General features: G+C 39.7%; 1 protein-coding gene across 5 annotated transcripts in view; it reads right to left on the bottom strand.

Moving 5' to 3' along the window:
- Nucleotides 1-4266: 4266 nt before the first annotated feature.
- The window catches only part of HSDL2 (hydroxysteroid dehydrogenase like 2), a 68585-nt gene continuing 47976 nt past the window's right edge, over nt 4267-24875 (bottom strand). For 2 of the 5 annotated variants that reach the window (XM_061426501.1, XM_061426504.1), the window contains 4 exons: nt 24746-24817; nt 17319-17468; nt 13767-13895; nt 4267-7009 (listed from right to left, as the gene is read on the bottom strand). In XM_061426501.1, the coding sequence (XP_061282485.1) occupies nt 6897-7009; nt 13767-13895; nt 17319-17468; nt 24746-24817 (464 nt within the window). In that variant the 3' untranslated portion in view covers nt 4267-6896. Of the gene's footprint in view, nt 7010-13766; nt 13896-15671; nt 15774-16724; nt 17112-17318; nt 17469-24745; nt 24818-24875 lie in introns of those variants that run through there. The other 3 variants (XR_009738216.1, XM_061426503.1, XM_061426505.1) reach the window with 3 other exon arrangements.

Raw genomic sequence — 24875 nt, 5'->3', positions numbered from 1 at the left:
GGCGGGGGCTCGGACCCCGGGCTCCAGCCGGCACCGGAAACGCGCCGTGGTCCGCGAGACCCACAGGAAGTGTGTAACGGCACCTCCCACGACGCGCACCGAGCTAACGGCCGTCGCTGCCCGGAGGCGGTGTGCAGCGACCTTCCTACTACACACACGCGCGCGCGCCCGAGCTCGGTCTCCGCAGCCCGACAGGTGTGGGATCCACGATCCCCACTGAGTTCTCAAGTGGGCAGCACCCCTTTCTGTCACACTTCCCGGGCCAGCGGTCTCCGCTGCCCCTCGGAGCTCTGTACAGCTGCACCCTAGAAGCCAGGATCAGACCTTGCAGGACACTCCGTTGGTCAGGCGTGTGACATCTCTTTTAACGCGCTGAGTGGAGTCACCTCTACACCCAGGCATTGGCAAGAACACTTCCCATCGACAGATGTGCAACCCACAGTCACGTTGCGTGGTGGAAGTTTCTAAATCCAACTAAAACCACACGCACCCATCCCGTGGAGGGAGCCAGATCGCTGAATAACACCTAAAACACATTAAAACCTGGGAAGCATACAGTAACACCACCTGCACACCTGGGCACCAGGGAGGTAAGGCGGGACCAGGTGCACTCCACCTTCATTTTATCTAGCAAACGTGGCACGAACTATGTGCTTGGGGTTCACACTAAGTGCTTAGCGAATACTGATTTACGTAATCCCAAAGATGCCACGAAGTGGGTGGGGTTAGCACTGCCACTTTCTAGAGGCGACACAGAGATCTTAGAAATCAGCCCCAAATCATATAGTAGCTGGAGGAACCCAGATTCATCCCAAGTAGTATGCCTCCGTGTTCTTCTCTTCCTACAGCACTGTCTCCAAAATTATAATAATGATAATAAATAGCGTTTAAAGCATATCTGAATAGCTATATGTAGTGCTACTCTTGCCTGGAAAATCCCATGGACGGAGGAGCCTGGTGGGCTGCAGTCTATGGGGTCGCTAAGAGTCCAACACGACTAAGCGACTTCACTTTCACTTTTCACTTTCATGCATTGGAGAAGGAAATGGCAACCCACTCCATTGTTCTTGCCTGGAGAATCTCAGGGACAGGGGAGTCTGGTGGACTGCCGTCTCTGGGGTCGCACAGAGTCGGAGACGACTGAAGCGACTTAGCAGCAGCAGCAGCAGTGCTTACATATTGACCTCATCCCAACTGTGACAGGGAAGCCGCAGCCCCTCCTACCCTGAGGTAGGTGAGAGGAAAGAATATGACTGAGCAGGAAAAGAGTAACTTCTGAACAAAATAAAAAGGATTCGTAACACCTTTGTCTGTAAACATTCCTCCTGGTCAAGGCTGAATTTAAAAATCTGTAAAAATTTTTGACAAAATAATGTGTCCAAAGAAGCCCCAATTAATTGCCACATTTCAAATACATAATCCTGTGGAAAAATGGAAACCCTGTGCACCGTTAGCAGAAATGTAAAATGTGTGCAGCCACAATGGAAAATACTAGGGAAGTTCCTCAAAAAACTAAAACTGGGGGCTTCCCTGGTGGTCCAGTGGCTCAGACTCCATGCCCCCAGTACAGGGGCTCTGGGTTCAATCCCTGGTTGGGTGACTAGAGTTCCACATGCAGCAACTAAGACCTGGCGCAGCCAAATAAATACAAGATACACAAAAAGGAACTTACCAAAAAAAAAAAAAAACAAAGCTGAAAAACTAAAAATGTAATAACATATGAACCAGAATTCCCACCCCTGGGTGTATATTCAAAAGAATTTGAAGCAAGACCTCGAAGAGGTATTTGCAACCCATGTTCACTGCAGCATTATTCACAACAGCCCAGAGACAGAAGCAGCCCAGATATCCATGGATGGATGAATGGATAAACAAAATGTGGCATATACATATGGTAGAGTATTATTCCGGAGAAGGCAATGGCACCCCACTCCAGTACTCTTGCCTGGAAAATCCCACAGACGGAGGAGCCTGGTAGGCTGCAGTCCATGGGGTCGCTAAGAGTCAGACAACTGAGCGACTTCATTTTCACTTTTCACTTTCATGCATTGGAGAAGGAAATGGCAGCCCACTCCAGTGTTCTTGCCTGGAGAATCCCAGGGACGGGGGAGCCTGGTGGTCTGCTGTCTATGGGGTCGCACAGAGTCTAACACAACTGAAGTGACTTAGCAGCAGCAGAGTATTATTCAGCCTTAAAAAAGAAATCCTGTCACATGCTACAGCATAGATGAACCTTGAGGACACTATACCAAATGAAATAAACCAGTCACAAAAAGGACAAATATTTTATGACTTCACTTGTATAAGGTACCTAGAGTTGTCAAAATCATGGAAACAGAGTGTTGTGGTTGCCAGAGACTGAGGATGGGAATATGAAAAGTTACTGTTCCATGTAGAGTTTTAGTTTTGCAAGATGAAAAAGTTCTAGAAATCTGTTATACAACAGTGTAAATGTAATTAAACCACTGAACTGTACGCTTAAAATTGTTAAAAAAATAAATTTTATATTATTTGTTTTTATCACAATGAACTTTTTAAGTGCAATCTCACTTGTTTCAAGGATATTTCCATCTTGATGAGTTTTTTAAAATAATGCATGCTTCTAGCTATGATGAGGTACTTGGTTGAACCAAGTAACTCTCCCCCAAAAATACTATAAAATGTGCATTAAAATAAAAAAGGCTGTATAAATCTGTTATATAGCAACCACCCAGGCAGCCAAGGGTTGAGAGTCCCAAAAACCCAGCAAGAAGGGAAACACACTAAAGTGAATACTCCATCCTCAGCTACCTTTCCTTCTCAGAGCTTTGTTGATGTGTGTCTAGAAGTATAGAAACCACACAGAGGCACCCTAGTGCTCTCAACAGTCTGATTGGGCTGGAGATACACATTTTGGAGATCAGGTCTATCAGGGCAGCTTGGACTTGAGAGGCTAAATTCCAGAAGAAAGGCAATCACAGTAAAAGGAGTCAATCATTGTCATGGCACCCCACTCCAGTACTTTTGCCTAGAAAATCCCATGGACGGAAGAGCCTGGTAGGCTGCAGTCCATGGGGTCGCTAGAGTCAGACATGACTGAGCGACTTCACTTTCACTTTTCACTTTCATGCATTGGAGAAGGAAATGGCAACCCACTCCAGTGTTCTTGCCTGGAGAATCCCAGAGACGGGGGAGCCTGGTGGGCTGCCGTCTATGGGGTCGCACAGAGTTGGACACGACTGAAACGGCTTAGCAGCAGCAGCAGCATTGTACATACCATTTCACCTCAAAGTATTTGCTGATTCCTAACTTGTTCATGGAAGAGTCAAGAAGTTAGGAAATAAAGCAGAAAGCAGTTCGTTAAGAGAAAAAAAAAATCTAAATCTTTCGCCATCTCAAGTTGTATCACTGGTAAGAGAATTAAAAAACAAGTTATTGAAAGGGCAAAAGTATTTGCAAATACCTGAAAATGACATATATCCTGAATATATATCAGTTCAGTTCAGTCGTTCAGTCGTGTCTGACTCTTTGCAACCCCATGGACTGCAGCACGCCAGGCTTCCCTTTCCATTACCAACTCCCAGAGCTTACTCAAACTCGTCCATCAAGTCGGTGATGCCATCCAAGCATCTCATCTTCTGTTGTCCCTTTCTCCTCCCACCTTCAATATTTCTCAGCATCAGGGTCTTTTCCAGTGAGTCAGTTCTTCACATATATATAGAGAGCTCCCAAAATTCAATAATAAACAATGGAATATAATGTGGGCAAAGGTTTGAGCAGACACTTCATCAAGATATACACATGTCAAATAAGCACATGTAAAGTGGCTCAGATGGTAAAGAATCTCTCTGCAATGCGGGAGACCTGGGTTGAATCCCTGGGTTGGGAAAATCCCCTGGAGGAGGGCATGGCAACCCACTCCAGTATTCTTGTCTGGAGAATCCCCATGGCAGAGGAGCCTGGTGGGCTACAGTCCATAGGGTTGCAAAGAGTCCAACATGACAGAGCAACTAAGCACAGCAAAGATGCTCAATTGCATCAGATTTGGAAGTTAAAATACAATGAGATACCAATACATACTTATTAGAATGGCTAAAATTTTAAAGACTGAATATATCAAGTGTTAATGAGCATGTGGAGAAATGAAATCCAATACATTATTAATGAAATGTAAAAATAGTACAACTGATTTGGAAAAAAGTCTGCAATTTCTTAGAAAGTTAAATATACAGATACCATATGATCCAGCCATTTCATACCCAAGAGAATACAAGGACTCGGTACATGAATATTCATATCAGCTTTATTTTTAATAGCTAAAAGCTGGAAACTACCCAAATGTCTATCACCAGGTAAATGGATAGACAAATTGTGGTATATTCCTATAATAACAAACTACTCAGCAGTAATAAGAAGGAATTAACTATTGATATAGATAATGACAAGAATAAATCTCAAAGTAATCATGCAGATTGAAAGAAGTCAAACAGAAAAGAATATATACTGTATGATTCCATTAAAATAAAATTCAAGAAAATGCAAACACTTGTTGTGTCCTCACTTGGTGAAAGGGATCAGCTAACTCTCTGGGGTCTCTTTTATAAGGGCACTAATCTTTATCACGAGGACTCCCACCTTTGTAACCTAGGTGGCACTGCTGCTGCTGCTGCTCAGTCATTTCAGTCGTGTCCGACTGTGCGCAATCCCATAGACGGCAGCCCACCAGGCTGTGCTGTGCTCGGGATTCTCCAGGCAAGAACACTGGAGTGGGTTGTGGTAAAGAAAGCCACCTGCCAATGCAGGAGATACAAGAGACGTGGGTTCAACCCCTCCGTCAAGGATCACTAAAAAGTACCCTGATGCTGGCAAAGATTGAGGACAGGAGGAGAAGGGGGCAACAGAGGATGAGATGGTTGGACAGCATCACTGACTCAATGGATATGCGTTTGAGCAAACTCTGGGAGATAGTGAAGGCAGGGAAGCCTGGTGTGCTGCAGTCCACAGCACACAGTTGCAAAGAGTCACGACTCAAGAGTCTGAACAGTGAACAACAACAAAAAGTACGAGCATTTAAAAAAAAAAATAATAAGTTTTGCTTTTTTAAAGAAAGAAATGGAACAAAGCATGACCCTATGTGACTGTCCCAGGTACAAAACTTTCCTGTGTTCAATAGGCTTCATTCAGCCTCCTTGACCTCTACTGAATTACAAAGGGCAGATTCAAACCGTTGCTGATCAGAGAACGGAGGGGAGGTGAGGCGAGGTGCAGTAGTCAAGAAACAATAGTGCCTGGTGGTCCAGTGGTTAGGACTTCAACTTCCAATGCAGGGAGTTCAGGTTTGATCCCTGGTTGGGGTGCTAAGATCCCACATTCCTGGAGGTAAAAAAACTAAAACATATAACAGAAGCAATATTGTAACAAATTCAATAAAGACTTTAAAAATGGTCCACATCAAAAAAAAAAAAAAAATCTTACATAAGCAATAGTACCACCTTGGGGCAGGGTCCTGGTTCCTCCTCAAGGGATACATATATAACAATACTTTTGATTTTACTGCAGGAACTAAGGCTCCCCCTCCCAGGTGGAGAATGGTTAACTTCAGGCTCACGTCAAGATTCCTGACACACCTCCCTGTTACCTCACTACCAACTAATCAGAATAAGGTCACACACCCTGCAGCCCTCACCCCAAAGTTTGCCTATTAAAAACTTCTCCCTGAAAATAATTGGGGAGTTTGGGTTTTCTGGGCAGGAGCCACCCGTTCATTCTCCTTGTGTGGGTGACCCTATGATAAACCTTTTTCTTCTCCAAACTCCCTTGTTTCCGTTTGTTGGCCTCCACTGTGGGTCAGGCACAGGAACTTGTGTTTGTAACATAAATACAAACGAACTATTGTATTACTTTGCTAGAACTACAATAACAAATGCCACAAACTGGGTGGCTAAAGCAACAGAAGTTTCTTCCACTTCTGGAGACGCGTCTGAGATCAAGGTGTCAGTGGTTCGGTTTCCTCCGGGGCCTCTCGCCTTGGCTTCCGGGTGACTGCCGTCTTGCTCGCCCCCATGGTCATTCTGTGCCTCCCTGGTTTCTGTGTTGTGTCCAAATTTCCTCTTACAAGGATACCAGTCAGAATGGATTATGACCCACCCTAAAAGCCTGGTTTTAACTTAATTGATTGTTTAAAGGCCTCCAAACACAATCACGCTCTAAGATTTTCAGGGTTAGGACTTCAGTATATGAAGGGGGCATACCATTCAGCCCATAACCATCTATTTTAATATTATCATTTCAAAACACTGTGACCAAGTGCATGCTTCTGGAAAGAAAGTATTTTATTTTAGAATATCCTTACATAATTTAAAATAGGATCTATACTGCAATTAGTTGAATTATATCAATAATATTTTCCTATAGGTAACTTACATTTAGAAAAGTAGTTAACAAAATGAAAAAATGTTTTTAATTCATATTCACAAACAGTATTTATTAAGTAGTCTATTATATGATTTCTCTGAAAATGCACTATAAAAGATCTTCTTTAAAACAAATTTTTAAACCTAAAATATCATTAGTATACAATCCTAAACTGAAAATTTGAAAACAGTCTAGTCTCATTTTACACAGGAAGAAGATACGAAAAGAGTTAATGTTACTGCCTGACCCTGACTGATCACTAATAATACTTTTCCTAGAAGATGATGGTATATGAGATACAAGACTACTTAATGATGCTTATGTCTAGTTGGATAGCTGTTTTAATTACAATTTCAAATCTTATAGATACAGAAATTCTATTTTTTTTCCAGAACAAACATGCATATCCTTGTAATATAATGGGGATGAAAAGAAACATTCAGTTTTAACTGTTGAGGCCTTTTACTTTTTGAGCTTAGCAGTCAACATATTTTCTTTTTTCTTTATAGCTTGGAGTTCATCTGATTCATTAGCTTCTCCAATTTGATTGCCAGGGCCATGTTTCCTTTAATCTTCAATTTTCCTGACATGAATGCCATTGTTGGTTTTAGTTTCCCTAAAATGAGAAAATGAGAGAGGAAAAAGCAGCATTAATGCCCGTAGGGATATACCACTTCAAGAACATGCATTATAAAAAAGAATTTCTGAGTTCTATAAACCTCTGAAGTACAAAAATTTCTTTTATACCATTTTTTTTATCAGTGTCTTGGGAATCCCAACTCCTCGATTTAGATTTTAACAGTATCTTATAAGAGATAATATAAAAACAACAATCAACAAAAGATGTCAAAAAGCTGTACCATTTATATGTTAGATACACAACACTAAAGAATAGATGGCCCTCAAATGAGTTGTAGTAAACAAATACTACCTATTTTAATTAATTTTTCAACCTTTGTAGTTCATTAAAACTCTTAATATTTCAAATTTAGATTCAAAAACTCAAATGGCATAAATGAGTATAACATTTTTAAGAAATGACAGTAAAAGTATAGATACAAAGTATGTCTCAACAGTATTTTAACCACAGAAATGCCAGAATATAAAATGGAGAGCATTAAAACAGAATTGTAGGCAATAATAACATATAATAAATAGGAGCTCCTGGAGGGAGAGAACTTTGTTTTTGCTTGCTGCTTTCACTTCCCGGTCTTTTCACTGTTAGGCTTCAGCTAAAAAACTGCTGCTTGCTCTCTCACTCTCTAGTAAAACCCACCATAGTCCACAGCCCCACTCATGCATACACAGCTTCCAATCAGCTTTACAGAGCTTTGCCTGTAAAGATGCTGCTGCTGCTGCTTGGACATCAAATGGAGACAAATATCTCTGATATATATATATATATATATATATATATATATATAGATCACTCCAAACCAAAAACAGATGAAAGCAATTTGGGGGAAACAGACTGCAGGCGCAGGAAAAATGGAAAAGTAGTAAATAAACAAAATTCATGTCCTCATTGATAAGAGAAGCTGTAACAATGTATTAAGAACTGGATGCTGGAAGAAAGGGTCTGGGAGGAGCAGAAGCCCTGGAAAGGGAGAAAAAGAGGAGGGGATGAAATGCAGGAGAGAAAAGAGGAAGGAAAGGAAGGGGGAGAAGCAGGTGAAAGGGAACAGAATGGAGTAGAGTGAAGAAGAAGAAGGGGACAGTAAGAACAAGAAAGAAACTGAGAAAACGTGAGTGAACTCTTGGAAATTAAGATTTTGATACATCAACAATATTAAAATATAATAGAAAGGAGACACTTGCAATCTTCTTCTGATCACAGCAGTCAGTCTCTTTATTGCAATACTCCTCCTCTCACTACTAAAAAAGCCTCTCTCCACAAACCAGTCCCCCCCATACACACAATAATCTTTTCAAAAGAAGTCTCTCCTTACTATATACATATATATGTAAAGTGAAAGTCGCTCAGTCGTGTCTGGCTCTTTGCGACCCCACAGACTATGCAGTCCATGGAATTCTCTAGGCCAGAATACTGGAGTGGATAGCCTTTCCCTTTTCCAGGGGATCTTCCCAACCCAGGGATCGAAACCAGGTCGACCGCATTACAGGCGGATTCTCTACCAGCTGAGCCACAAAGGAAGCCCAAGAAGACTGGAGTGGTTAGCCTATGCCTTCTCTAGTGTATCTTCCCAACCCAGGAATCTAACTGGGGTCTCCTGCATTGCAGGCGGATTCTTTACCAACTGAGCTATCTACAGATATATATGTATATATATGTAAAGGAATACAAAGGAAAGAATAAGAAGGCCTTAAATGTGAGATCATTATATCAGAGATATAATATTTCCTTCAGAATGTGAGAAGTGAGAAAATTGAGAACTAACAAAGAAATAATATAAGATACATTCCCAAAGGGCCCATCAACTATCCAGGAAGATGAATGAAAAATGACCAGACCACCTAGGATCATTGTGAAGTTTCAGAACACTACAGAGAGAGAGACCGTTTTGATTCCAAAACTTTCAGAAAGAGGAGGAGTCGATACAAAAGATTAAGAATAAAGAATAATATCAAATCCTCCATGGTAATCTTAGAAGATGGAGCAATGACTTCAAAATTCTAAGGGAAGATGAATTTCAAGCGGGAAATCTCTACCCAGAAAATAATCAATTCCACTCTTAGGAATCAACCCAACAGAAATGAAGATATATATCTATACAAATATGTGTATGAAAATATTCACGGCAGCATTATTCATAATAGCCAAAAACTGTTTGAAAGTGAAAGTCGCTCAGTCTTGTCTGATTCTTTGTGACCCCATGGACTATACAGTCCATGGAATTCTCCAGGCCAGAATACTGGAGTAGGTAGCCTTTTCCTTCTTCAGGGGAGTCTTCTCAATCCAGGGGTCGAACCCAGGTCTCCCGCATTGCAGGTGGATTCTTTACCAGCTGAGCCAAAAGGGAAGCCCAAGAATACTGGGGTGGGTGGCCTATCCCTTCTCCAGCAGATCTTCCCGACCCAGGAATAGAACCGGGGTCTCCTGTATTGCAAGCAGATTCCTTACCAACTGAGCTATGAGGGAAGCTGTTTAAAACAACCCAAATGCCTGCCAGCTGGTGAGTGGATAAGTATGAGCTATATCCATATAATGGAATATTATTCAGCAACGAAAAGGAACTGAACTATTGATACATGCTACAACATGATGGATGAAGTAAAAGAAAATGAAAGACTATATTGTTTAATTTCATTTATATGAAATGTTCAGAAACAGCAAATCTATAAACAGCAAGTCAGTGTGGGCTGGTTGGGCAATAAAGAGGAACTGACTGCAAAGAGACAGAGATTTTGGAAGGAGTTATAGAATGTTCTCAAACTGGATTATAAGTGATGTTGTACAATCCTATAAATTTACTAAAAATCATATACACTGACAGTAAGTGGATTTTATGGTATGTAAGTTAACAAAACTGTACTTTAACAAAACTGTTCTGAAAAATACTGCTAGTAAGCACAATCTTTTGTCACCCTGTTTGTTTAACTTATATGCAGAGTACATCATGAGAAACGCTGGGCTGGAAGAAACACAAGCTGGAATCAAGATTGCCGGGAGAACTATCAATAACCTCAGATAGGCAGATGACACCCCCCTTATGGCAGAAAGTGAAGAAGAACTAAAAAGCCTCTTGATGAAAGTGAAAGTGGAGAGTGAAAAAGTTGGCTTAAAGCTCAACATTCAGAAAACGAAGATCATGGCATCCGGTTCCACCACTTCATGGGAAATAGATGGGGAAACAGTGAAAACAGTGTCAGACTTTATTTTTATGGGCTCCCAAATCACTGCAGGTGGTGATTGCAGCCATAAAATTAAAAGACGCTTACTCCTTGGAAGGAAAGTTATGACCAACCTAGATAGCATATTCAAAAGCAGAGACATCACTTTGCCAACAAAGGTCCATCTAGTCAAGGCTATGGTTTTTCCAGTGGTCATGTATGGATGTGAGAGTTGGACTGTGAAGAAGGCTGAGCACCGAAGAATTGATGCTTTTGAACTGTGGTGTTGGAGAAGACTCTTGAGAGTCCCTTGGACTGCAAGAAGATCCAACCAGTCCATTCTGAAGGAGATCAGCCCTGGGATTTCTTTGGAAGGAATGATGCTAAAGCTGAAGCTCCAGTACTTTGGCCACCTCATGTGAAGGGTTGACTCATTGGAAAAGAGTCTGATGCTGGGAGGGATTGGGGGCAAGAGGAGAAGGGGACGACAGAGGATGAGATGGCTGGATGGCATCCCTGACTCGATGGACGTGAGTCTCAGTGAACTCCGGGAGTTGGTGGGAGTTGGTGATGGACAGGGAGGCCTGGCGTGCTGCGATTCATGGGGTCGCAAAGAGTTGGACACGACTGAGGGATTGATCTGATCTGATCTGATCTGAAGCACAATTTTATATGTATGCGTGTGTGTGTGTGTGTATTTCTCCTCCCAAAATACTAATCAGGTAAATCTTGTACAATTTATTTTCTTTTTGTTATAATGTTTTACCATACAGTGGCCTCTACTGGCCAAAAGGAGAGATTTTTGATATTAATAACACATCCACTATATAGATTAGGTCACAGACATGGCTATGGTTTCTTAAAGGAAAATGCTTACGATATGAGGCCTAAATTGCACCAGTTCAAAGGAGAGTAGATGGGATAAAGAGTAAGAATGAAAAGACATAAGAAACAGAAACAAAGCTTATCTGTTCCCAATCTGAACTGCTGCTATAAATCTTGTAAGAAAAAAAAAAAAATATATATATATATATATATATAAATTACTCATTTAGCTGACTGACCTCCCCCAGTCAATCCAGGGGCACATTCACAGAAAGACATAAATGTAAAGTTCACTGTTACAAGTTTATTTTACATAAATAAAATGTAAATTAAAGAGGTCACTGGACTCTTTCTCCTCTGAAGGGCAAAATACCATAATGATTTAGAAGAGTAAGAGCTTGGGAGTTAGCTTGGATTCTAATCCTAACTCCAACATTGACTCACCCACCAAGTGACTCTGTATTTATTATTTAATTCATCAATACTTTAGTCTTTCTTTTTATAAAATGGAGACAATCTTTTATCTCAAGCCATTATTGGGAATATTGCTTAACTCAACAGTAATCATATACATGTGAGCTATAACTACTTGTGAAATGACAATAATATTTTTTTAATTTTTAAATATTTTTAAGTTCAAAATATTACATATTTATAAGGTTCAAAATCTCCAAACATTTACTGAGCATCCAAAGCACTGTGTTTAAGCCCTACAGGGAAACAGATTTTGAAATACTAAACAAACACTAAAGAAACCATTAAAAATGATTACAAAGATAACTCTTCATTAACATTAAAAGATGTTGTAATAAGTGAAAAAGGTTACCAAACAACGATATAATCATGTTTTTATAAGCACACATACATATTTATATACATTCAATATATATATATATTTTTTATATTTATAACATATCCACTATATAGATTAGGTCACAGACATGGCTATGGTTTCTTAAAGGAGAATGCATTTAAACCAAACACATTTTGCTTAAACTTTAAACCAAAAATCAACTGATGGTCGTTCTTCAGTAGTACAATCAAGATATTTTTATTTACTTTCCTTATTCCTAAGCATATTTTCTAATTTTTGAACCACGAATATTTAGCATTACTGTTTAAAAAATAGGGGCAGGGAGCAGATGTTGAAGAAACCTCAGTCATTAGTAACATCATACACATCAAACACAAACTGGCTCTGATAGTATGTAGGCCATGAGCATCCCGGGCTAGAAATGGAAAACAAGATTTACACACCACAGAGTACATTCTGACTGACCCTCAATTTATGAAGGTTAAAAGAGAACAAAGAATAACATTCATAACTCAAATGAATCTGTAGGATCTTGAGGCTAAAATGTTATAATATTTTTGTTTAAAGTGCTACTATTTCAGTATTTGAGCTGGTGGCTCAGATGGTAAAGAGTCTGCCTGCAATAAAGAAGCCCCAAGTTCAATCCCTGGGTCTTCTTAGGTTCAAACCCGGGAAGATCCCCTGGAGAAATGGCAACCCACTCCAGTATTCTTGTCTGGAAAATCCCATGGATGGAGGAGCCTGGCAGGCTACATACTATGGGGTTGCAAAGAGTAGGACACAACTGAGCAACTTCACTCTATAAGTACATGTGTTAATTAACTACCCATCTGGAGTTGTGTTGCAGAGTAGAAAATAGAAAAGATTACCCTAACATTTTTCTAGTACAATTAAAGATACATAGGCAGAATAGAAAATGATGTACAAGCTTTTCTTGGTTATGGATTCCTCAGAAACAGGGTCACTGGGCCATGGGATATGGCTACAGTTTCCTATTACAGTAGCTGGCAAGACTGAAGCATGATCTTACTCTCTATAGATGAGCTGCAGCTAAGTTCAGCACTTCCCGTTTCCAAGCTGTTATTGGAAATGATATCTTAGTCCAATTGGCAGAAATGAAGTCTACCTAGGAGTTCTTCTGATTTCTCTCTCAGTTCCCAATACTGTCTTATTAGCTTTTCAGTCATGAAAAAAGAGTATTTTCACATCTGTGCCCCATTGTTGGATGAAGTAGAAAGGTCAGTAGAGGTAACAGTAAGAATCACCATTCCAAAACTAGGTACTCTTCAAATCAACAAATAGTCACTAAGATTGCACTGCTACAACATGTTTGAGTCTTGATTATTTGAAAAGGGATAAAGTAAAATGTAATGTAAAGCAGAATATTAAAAAGCAGAGATATTACTTTACTGACAAAGGTCCATATAGTCAAAGCTATGGTCTTTCCAGTAGTCATGTATGGATGTGAGAGTTGGATTATAAAGAAAGCTGATCACCAAATAATCGATGCTTTTGAATTGTGGTGTTGGAGAAGACTCTCAAGAGAGAGTCCCTTGGACTACAAAGAGATCAAACCAGTCAATCATAATGGAAAGCAGTGCTGAATATTCTTTGGAAGGACTGATGCTGAAGCTGAAACTCCAATACTTTGGCCACCTGATGTGAAGAACTGACTCATTAGAAAAGACCTTGATGCTGGGAAAGATTGAAGGCAGGCGGAGAAGGGGACAACAGAGGATGAAATGGTTGGATGGCATCACCGACTTAATGGACATGAGTTTGAGCAAGCTCAGGGAGTTGGCAATGGACAGGGAAGCGTAGCATGCTGCAGTCCATGGGGTCACAAAGAGTTGGACGTGACTGAGTGACTGAACTGAAAGAAAAATGTTAGAACAAAATTTTTCTTGAGCAATCAGTCAACTAGTAAAATTTAAAAACTCACCTGAAAACATTTTTACAAAATCATCAGTAGACATACTCATTACCACATCTGCCTGATCAGAAGGCTCTCCATATCCAACATTACCACCCTTGCTTTTAAGATCAAGAAACCATGTTCCACCATCTTCACCTACACAGAAAACAAAGATATAGAAATAAATGTCAATGAAGCTCTGTTCTTCTTAATAACTGTACAGTTAGAATAATCATACATAATGCTGTTACCCAGGCTGAAATTCCCAGGCCTCTATAAAATTCAATATTTAAGAACTTATTATGTGCCAGGCACTAGGCTAGGCTCTGAACACTCTGCAATACATGGTTCATGCAAAAGACGAAATAGAGGGCAATGTGGAGTCAGGAAAGTTCAGCCAAAGCAGAGATTTAAAAGTTAGGTAAGAATTTGCTAGAAGAGGAACTGAAAAAGTACAGAAGATAGAAAGAGAGTGGATGGTGGCCTCAGATGAACTCATAAGGCAGTCCCTGTCTTTATTCCATGGGATATACCATGGAAGGAGAATGGCATTAGGTTTGCACTTTACAGCAGTGTAGAGAATACTATGTTAGAGAGGGATAAAGAGGATGCAGAGGGACTTTCCCGATGGTCCAGTGGTAAAGAATCTGCCTGCCAATGCAGGGGACACGGGTTCAATCCCTGGTCTGGGAAGATTCCACATGTTGTGGGGCAACTAAGCCCATGAGCTGCAACTATTGAAGCCTGCCTGCCCTAGAGCCCATGCTCCACAACCAGAGAAGCCAGAGCAGTGAGAAGCCCATGCACCGTAATTAGAGAAGAGCCCCACTCGGCACAACTGGAGAAAGGCCGTGTGTGACAGCGAAGACCCAGTGCAGCCACACATAAATAGAGGATGCAGAGGACAGTTTAGGAAGGGACTGGGGCTGTTCAGGAGCTTGAGGCTGTATGCCTGGGTCAGGATCACAGCAGTGAAAATGGGTAAAAGTTGGCATATGTGAGTGAGAACTTATCAAAGCAGTGCCACAGAATTAGGTAACTGATTGCATATGAAGAAGGAAAGGTAGGGAGGGTGCAGAAGAATGATTTACTTTGCTAGTTTTTGGCTTGGGAAGCTGGATAAATAATGGTGGGTTGTTTTTTTTTTTTTTTTTTCTGAGAGAGGATTATTGAAGAGTAGATTTAACAAGTAGTGCCAAAGGCGGGTATTGGGAATGGTGAATTATTATGAACATTTTCAGACTGAGGCATCTTTGTGATAGCTGGGTGAAAATGTCACATGAAGTCTGACCAGGCTAGAAAGAGAGATACATAAGGAAGCAGCTCTGATGGTTACTGAAGCCATGTGAGTGGTTGGGGTTTTCCTAGACAAAGTCTGGAGAATACAAAGAATTACAAGACAGTGACCTGAAGATTATCAACATTTAAGAAAAGGATGGAGAAGCATGTAGCACAGGAGACTGACAAAGCATGATTACAGACAGAGAAGAAAAGCAAACAGACATTTCCAGAAGGAAAGTGTGGTCAACAGTATCCAGTGTTGCAGAGTGGTGACAAGGCAAGAATGACAAATGCCCATTGGTGACAAAAAAGTCACTGAGGACTTTGGTGAGAGCAAATTCAGGGGATGGAAGAAAATGACACCAGAGCAGAGAGAGTTGTATGTGAAAATAAGTTTGGCTCTGAAAGGGAGAAGAAAGATGGGGGGTGGGCAGTGTGATTGGAAGGGTTGTATTTTTTTTAAAGATAGAACAGACTTTGGGAATGTTAAAAAGCCACTGGGAAGGAGGCTTCAGGACAAACAGGTGAAAGAGACAACACATATTCCCTAAGGAGGCCAGAGAAAATGGGATCTAGAATTTTGCTACTCAAAGTGTGATCCATGAACTGCAATACTGTCATCACGTCAGAAATGCAGACTTCAGACCCTACCTCAGACCTACTGAATCAGATTCTGCATTTTAGCATGCCCTGCGGGGATCAGTATGGATCTTAAAGCTTAAGATGCACGCATCTGGAGTTGAGCTTGACCTGCTGGGAGAGGAAGATGAGAGGTCTATCAGTTTGGTATCAGATGGCAGGAAGCTAAATAAATTCCTATCTGTTGGCTTCCCTTACCTCTGTGAACGAGGAGGTGGGATTATCTGCAGAAATGTGCAGGAAAGTGGTAAAGGGAGAGAGAGGAGATTTGAGGAGCACTGAAAGGTTTAAAACAGTCACTGTGGAAAATGAGGCAAGAAGCTGACTATGGAAACAATGAATTCTGATGTACTGCTTAGACCCCAGGTGCAGAGGGCCAATGATGAATTTTTATTGGTACAGATTCACTGGTGGTGTGACTCCCCTTCCCACATTTTCCCAGCAAGACTTGGCAGCCTGGACTCAAGTGTGGAGCAGGCAGATAGTCTGATCATCCAGGACTAGGATTTTGACAGTTGGTGACACAAGCAGTAGGTGAGGAAGTTTAGGATACAGGCAAGACAGTGACTGAAGCAATGGACTGTGGCTTCTAGGGAAAGGAAGTAAAAACAAGAAGATGCAGATGGATTAAGATAAAGTAGAAGTGATAAAGGATAAAAGAATTGGTAATGTCAAAGTTTGTGTGCAATGGGACTGTGGTAGCTAATTCTTAAAACTATCATTAACATGTATTAAAACTGTACTGAGAAGAAAAATATTGAGAGATTTTAAAAGCTGACTGCATTCAGACTGATCAGAATAATCTCAAAGATTAAAAAATAGCAAGAGCATTCCCTGGCAGTCCAGTGGTTAGGACTCAGTGCTTATCACTGCTATGGGCTCAGGTTAAGTCCTTTGTCAGGGAAGTAAAATCCCACAAGCCATGTGTGGTGCAGCCCCCCCCCAAAAAAAAGGCAAGGTGCCCATGGTTAATAAATTACTGTATTATACTACCTGTCTTCTAAATAAGATTTTCTCTCAATTTCATACACCAAGATGTTGTATGAAAGGAAGTAAGACTGGAAGTATCTATAAGGAAATTTTATTTTACATATGTCCATATGCACTGATATTAACTTAAAAATACAAATAAGAACTACAAAAACAAGTAGAAAACAAGTGTATCACTTATATGTGAACTACCAGTTTAAAACAAGTAGATGTAATTATAGGTTGACATATAGGAACCCCAACATAACCACAAATCCAAAGCTTTGATGTTGATGGTTTAGTCTCTAAGTCATGTCTGATTCTTGCAATCTCATGGACTGTGCCTGCCAGGCTCCTCTGCCCATGGGATTCTCCAGGCAAAAATACTGGAGTGGGTTGCCATTTCTTTCTCCAGGGGATCTTCCTGACCCAAGAATCAAACCCACATCTCCTGCATTGCTGGCAGATGATTTACCAACTGAGCTTTGACAGACGCAAAAAAAACAAAAAGAAAACACAAAAATACAAATCAGTAGTTATCTGCTATTCTTAAATGTCTACATTCTAGGGTAAAGAATTCTGGATATAGCCATCTATCCAGGTGATTACTACCGGAAGCTGATATACTTCTATAGAAAATACCCTACTTTGTTTCAATAAAAGCTACAGATTACCAGAAGTAACCGTTACCTGAGAGTTCAAACTGATAGACGGCTTGAGTGGCTTTAACAATGTCATCACTGAGCGAGTCCTTAACAATTCTGAATGTTTCCTCCACAGCTCCAGAACGTGCTTTTGGTGGTGGCTGCGTCTTCTCTTCTTTCAATTCTGGAACAGCACCTATAAAATGTTATTGATGTGAGTGCTTTTAAGGCCCAGGCAATGTAAGGTGCCACACAAAATTAATTAATTAGCAGAACAGACTTGCTACCATTTGACCAAAATGACCTTAAATATGTTCAATGGCATCTTAAAAGCACAAATCAAACATATGGAATGACAACCAAACACATCAGTTACGACTGCAAATCTAAATGGTTTATACTCTTCAAGTAAAAAGCTCTCAAGATTAGGTTAAAAAAATTACAAACTATACAGTGTTTATAGTAAATAGATCTAAACAAACTACTGGAGTTTTAGTGGTAACAATTAATCACTCCTTCATCATCAGCTCTGAGTTCTAAAACCAAATGAGGAAAGAACACCATGGAGTCAGAAAGATGGAGATCAGAATATCACTATATAAATTAGTGGAATTGAACTGGAAACTGCAGCTTGAATCAACAGCCAAGTGAACTCCTCAACAATTTTACCTCTAAATTAAACTTATTCACCTAGTCTCTTCATCCCTGGGTTGGGAAGATGCCCTGGAGAAGGGAAAGGCTACCCACTCCAGTACTCTGGCCTGGAGAATGCATGGACTGTATAGTCCATGGACTGTATAGCATGGACTATACAGTCCATGGGGTAGCAAAGAGTCGGACATGACTGAGCGACTTTCACTTTCACTGCATCCCTGGATTGAACCTGCCTCCTCCTTTCAGGGAATGGAAATGCCTCTTTAAGTAAAAATCATGTAAAACCTGAGAATAGCCTACTCTGAAAGAAAGAAGGCTCAAAATGTCTTAAATCACACAAACTCATTACTTTTCCCAATTTCAGTCCAATTGGTCCCTCCCACTTGATGAAGAGAGAGATCAAACCACGTATTAGTTTCATGAAGGCCCCACTGCCTAGAAACCAAGGCCATGGGAATACAGGTTGCAACATTTTGTATTCACTTAAACCACTGGCAATGACCAATCAGCATACGATGGACCAGGGGAGAAGATCTGCAGTGCACAGGACTGTTCGTATCCCTTAGTATGAAGCTGTCCCTCAACATGAACAAGTCTTTATTTATCCTCTTGGAATCATTTGTGGGCAGTTTGGCTGCACCCAGAAACAGGTGAGAGTAATTTGTTACTTAACTCAAAGGACAATCTATACTTTAGGCTGAAGATCAGTTCTCCATCTATTTCCCAACTCAAATTATACCTAGTCATATTGCCCAATCGGAGAAGGCAATGGCACCCCACTCCAGTACTCTTGCCTGGAAAATCCCATGGATGGAGGAGCCTGGTAGGCTGCAGTCCATGGGGTCGCAAAGAGTCAAACATGACTGAGTGACTTCACTTTCACTTTTCACTTTCATGCATTGGAGAAGGAAATGGCAACCCACTCCAGTGTTCTTGCCTGGAGAGTCCCAGGGACAGGGGAGCCTGGTGGGCTGCCGTCTATGGGGTTGCACAGAGTCGGACAAGACTGAAGCAACTTAGCAGCAGAGGCAGCAGCAGCATATTGCCCAATAAAACTCACCAAAGGCTATTAAATAAAATCTAATCAGCAGCACAAAGATATACCTAGGACAATATAATCAATTAAAAGTATCTTAAATTTGTTGAATACAAATTACCTTCCATTATGCTTCCACAGACAAATTAAAAAAACAGTAAAAGCCTTTTCCTTTTCTAAAGTCCAGCAGATTTTAAAGGTGAAATACTTAAGATCCAAGGACTAAGGTATTATTATTTAGAAGCCAATTAAAAAATTCAGATATATATTTCAATATTTAATGCTGACAGTGCAGTGAGGGAGATACTCATATACAACCAGTATTTATAATTCTGGAAGGAAACTTGGTAATATGTGTCAGGAACCCTCCCATTGCCTGATCATCCACTTTTAGTGATCTACTAAAAGAAAATCCTGTAACATTTATACAATGAAACAATTATGAACCACTAAAATAAACAGTACATTCATACAACAGTACATTCACTCAACACTAAGTTGCCATTTCAAAAATTTGTTTTTGAAAACATGGATAATAGTCAGGATATAATATTAAGTAAAATGAAGCATATACAATTAAATACAATATGATCCAATCAGGTGAAATATATATTTGTGGATATGAATTTTAAGTTATAGTTTCAGAAAATGTAAGTGACTGGAAACAAATAAACCAAGACACAAACAGTATTTATATTTGGATGGCAGGTTACACATGGTTTTTGAATTTTTCTTTATTCTTTCTATACTAAGCTTTTTATATATAAATTGATTTAAAATGATATCAGAATTGATTAAAGTACATTACAAAATCTCTTGGATGTGGACAAAGTTATATTAAGGGGGTAAATGCGCAGTCAAAATAATTTTATTATTTTTAAAGAAATAAAAATAAAGTATTAGCCTAGCAAGCATGAAAAGAACAAAAATATGCAATCTGAAAAAGAAAACAAAAAAGAAAGAAATAAAGCAAGAAAATTTTAAATTAATGAATCAAATGGTTGCAGAATTTTGTGAATATACTAAAAATTACTTAACTACATACTTTAAGTATGGGCCTTAGAAAGCATCACTATGAACAAAGCTAGTGGAGGTGATGGAATTCCAGTTGAGTTATTTCAAATCCTGAAAGATGATGCTGTGAAAGTGCTACACTCAATATGCCAGCGAATTTGGAAAACTCAGCAGTGGCCACAGGACTGGAAAAGGTCAGGTTTCATTCCAATCCCAAAGGAAGAAAGGCAATGCCAAAGAATGCTCAAACTACCGCACAATTGCACTCATCTCACATGCTAGTAAAGTAATAATGCTCAAAATTCTCCAAGCCAGGCTTCAGCAATATGTGAACCGTGAACTTCCAGATGTTCAAGCTGGTTTTAAAAAAGGCAGAGGATCCAGAGAACAAATTGCCAACATCCGCTGGATCATGGAAAAAGCAAGAGAGTTCCAGAAAAACATCTATTTCTGCTTTATTGACTATGCCAAAGCCTTTGAATGTGTGGATCACAACAAACTGTGGAAAATTCTGAAGGAGATGGGAATACCAGACCACCTGACCTGCCTCTTGAGAAACCTATATGCAGGTCAGGAAGCAACAGTTAGAACTGGACACAGAACAACAGACTGGTTCCAAACAGGAAAAGGAGTACATCAAGGCTGTATATTGTCACCCTGCTTATTTAACTTATATGCAGAGTACATCATGAGAAATGCTGGGCTGGAAGAAGCACAAGCTGGAATCAAGATTGCCGGGAGAAATATCAATAACCTCAGATATGCAGATGACACCACCCTTATGGCAGAAAGTGAAGAGGAACTAAAAAGCCTCTTGATGAAAGTGAAAGTGGAGAGTGAGAAGTTGGCTTAAAACTCAACATTCAGAAAACAAAGATCATGGCATCCGGTCCCATCATTTCATGGGAAATAGATGGGGAAACAGTGGAAACAGTGTCAGACTTTATTTTTATGGGCTCCCAAATCACTGCAGATGGTGACTGCAGCCATGAAATTAAAAGACACTTACTCCTTGGAAGGAAAGTTATGACCAACCTAGAGAGCATATTCAAAAGCAGAGACATTACTTTGCCAACAAAGGTTGGTCTAGTTAAGGCTATGGTTTTTCCAGTGGTCATGTATGGATGTGAGAGTTGGACTGTGAAGAAGGCTGAGTGCCAAAGAATTGGTGCTTTTGAACTGTGGTGTTGGAGAAGACTCTTGAGAGTCCCTTGGACTGCAAGGAGATCCAACCAGTCCATTCTGAAGGAGATCAGCCCTGGGATTTCTTTGGAAGGAATGATGCTAAAGCTGAAACTCCAGTACTTTGGCCACTTCATGCGCAGGGTTGACTCATTGGAAAAGAGTCTGATGCTGGGAGGGATTGGGGGCAGGAGGAGAAGGGGACGACAGAGGATGAGATGGCTGGATGGCATCACTGACTCAATGGACGTGAGTCTGAGTGAACTCCGGGAGTTGGTGATGGACAGGGAGGCCTGGCGTGCTGCGATTCATGGGGTCGCAAAGAGTTGGATACGACTGAGCGACTGAACTGACTGACTGTCTGACGTAGTTTAAAATGATGAGTTTGGAGTATATGTAGATCATACCTTAAAGTTGTAATAGAAGTAAAGAATCAGTAAAGAAAAAAGCAGAAGTATGAAAAATGAAATAAAATTTAAAACCTGGTTCTTAAGAGCAAAAAATAATAAAATACACTAAAATTGAAAACTTTCTAGAAAACTAATCCAAAAAAAAGGAGAGAAAAATAAACTCAAAAGAGGGATAAATAAATAAAATAAAAAGGGATAAAATAGACAAAAAACTTAAATTATAAATGAATACTACATGACAATACTTAAATAAATTTTAAAACTTTAAATGGCTGGTTCTGGGTTTCTTCATTTAAAAAAAAAATCATTAATTGAGAAAGTAAAAATATTTTCAAAGAAACAACTTCAGAAAAGACTCAAATGACTTAGTGAGACATTTCAAACCTTCAAGAAAAAGAACATGGAAAAACAAAGTTACCCTAATTGATGCTGTATTCAAAACAGAACAAAAAATAAAATATAGGAAACAATAACAAAAATTTAGACATTAATCTAAATAACTGATGAAAAATCTTAACCAACATCTAACATCTTACTTATGGATAAAATCTAAAGATTTTCTCAATAAAATTAAGAATAAAAGAAGAATACCTAAAACAAATAATTTCAATAAATATTTCCAAATGCTTCTGGAAGTTTGAGTCAGTAATATTAAGATACATGCCAGAAATAATCCTGTAAGATACTATTATATGCAGATGATAAGTGTGACCACTTAGGAAATTCAAGAAATTACTCAATGATAATTATACCAACTTATGCATATAGAGAATTTGCTATATAAAATTCACAACATGATACTCTATCATACCTAACCTCATGATACTTGTATAAGGAAAGTAAGAGATGAGAAAACTGTTTCAAAGAGCTGAAGTGACTTGTCCAAGGTCAGAGACAAAAGTAGCAGGGACAGGACTCGTACCCAGATCTGTCTTACTCCAAAGTCTATGCTTTCAGTAACTGTTTCTCTATGAGAAACTATTAGAAGTCTAAAACAAAACAAAACAAAAACTCATGAAGGTGACCAGATATAAAGTCAATACAAAAAGTTAGTTTCTCCTTACTGTTTATAACATATCTTGTTTCAGAAAGCACGTCAGTATGCTTAATAAAATAAACGCAATTCAGAATTAAAGTAAAAAGAAGTGAGTGAGGTTCTAAAAATGGCAACTGAAATACCCACCCAAGGTTACACAGCAGTAAGTGGCACAGCAGGAATCCCAACCCAGGCAGTCTGACTGGGTAATATTCCTCCACATTGTGTTCTATATCTAACTATGTAATTTTTATATAGCCAACATACAGGCTGGGCATAGCACTAAGACAGAAACTCAGCAGAACTGGACCCAGCAGAGGCTGCTAAAACTGCAGAAGGCAAAGACATAGGCTTGCTTCATGTTTCTGGAGGCAGGAAACATATAGGGATGTATTTGGTTTTAGAAGGCACATCAGACAGAACTAAGTTTATCATACAATTACTGTTGGAACACCTCTCTTACTAATAGGTGACTACTTTAGGTGACTTGTCCATTAATCAAGATATATCATCTGTATCATCTGAGGTGCCAAAGAGACGGCAATGAAAACTTCAGGGTAGTCTTGAAAGACACTTGCCAAGAGATAAATTGCATCATTTATCACCTAGACTATTTAAGCAGAGCATGATGACTACACAAGAGAATAAAACTATAGGAGACAAACAAACCATAGTATATTTCAAAGGGACAGTCAGTAGACAACAAACATGGAAACTTTGGGGAAGGAAATGAAATCAAGTTCTCCTAAAATGAGTCTAGTAAGTTATGATTAACCTCTATATCCAAAACTTCATTCCTTTGCTTGTTTCCTCTGATCTCAATTCTGGGCTAACTGAATACCAATTAACTAGAGCTGACTAAAATTCCTGTTGTTGGTAACATCACTGAGGTATTAAAAATGCTGCTGTAGATATCACTAACACACGAGATGAGCTAACAGGCCTCTGAGCCATGGACCACCTGGCCAGAGAATCCTAAACCAGAGACATCCTGACTCCCAAAACTACAACCTAGAAATGTCACAGAGGACTTCCCTAGTAGTCCAGTGGTTGAGAGTCTACCTGCCAATTCGGGGGACACAGGTTTGATCCCTCATCTGGGAAGATCCCACATGCCAGGGGCAACTAAGCCGGTGTGCCACAACTCCTAAGCCCACTCTCTAGAGCCCACACACTGCAACAAGAGCAGTCACTGGAATGAGAAGTCCATGCATTGCAATGAAGAGTAGCCCCATTCACCGCAATTACAGAAAACCCAAGAGCAGCAACGAAGACCCAGTGCAGCCAGAAATATTAACTAATTTAATAAAAAGATTAAGCTGGAAATAAGGTTTGGGACTAAAATGCATTGCAGTAAGGTTCTATAGGTTTGCTAAAGGTACAGAAGAAACGTTGTCTTCAACTTTCTAACCGCATCTAAAAAATCTATGGTCACTTAGGAGACTCAGTCTATAATACGAAAATAAGGTGTGGGTCCAGCGGAAGCACCACTATTCTTGTTAATAAACTCCGAGAGAAACTCTAATGGGTTTTCACTGAAGAGTGTTTCTTCTGACACCTTTCAGTAAGTTAGTGGCATAATGCCAGACAACAAAGATTAAAATGTAAACTCTGGACCAATTTAAGGGAGCTGTTGTTTCTAAATTAAAAAAAGGAAACAAAGAAATCCAAACCTCCTTTGAAGTTAATTTCATAGCACAAACTCTGTGAATGGTGTCAGACGTACTATAACGTGACACATTTTCCCTCAAAATAAAATATCAACACAAAACACCTAAAAAGGGTGCCAAGGAAAAGAAATAAAACTGTTAAAAAGTGCATTTTAAAGACAACTTTTTTTTCCTTAAATGAAAAGAATATAATAAAAACTTCTTACCAATAGAAGGAAAAAAAAACACCTCCTCTGCTAGAATTAACTACGACATTACTTGTCTAGTTTAAATTACAAAAATAGGGAATTCCCTGGTGGTCCAGTGGTTAGGACTCGGCACTAAGATCCCTTAAGCCATATGGTGCGCTGCCCCCAACTTCCTGCCAAATACGAAATAGTTTAAAAGCAGAAATGTACAATTCTACATTTTGGAAGATATACGTAAGCTAGTAACTTTATTTTCCCACAGAAAATCCAGTCTACATCTTACCATATGAGTCTGCTTTCTTTGTAACCATAGCTGGCTGTTCATCCAAGAAGAAATCTGGTAACAAAGGATGACCTGAAAAATTGATCCCCAAACAATCAGGTTAATGGAACAACTTCTGCATTCAGATTTT

Source organism: Bos javanicus, chromosome 8 (assembly GCF_032452875.1).
Source record: "Bos javanicus breed banteng chromosome 8, ARS-OSU_banteng_1.0, whole genome shotgun sequence".
NCBI classification, from domain to species: Eukaryota; Metazoa; Chordata; class Mammalia; order Artiodactyla; family Bovidae; genus Bos; species Bos javanicus.
This window is presented reverse-complemented; position numbering and strand designations above follow the sequence as displayed.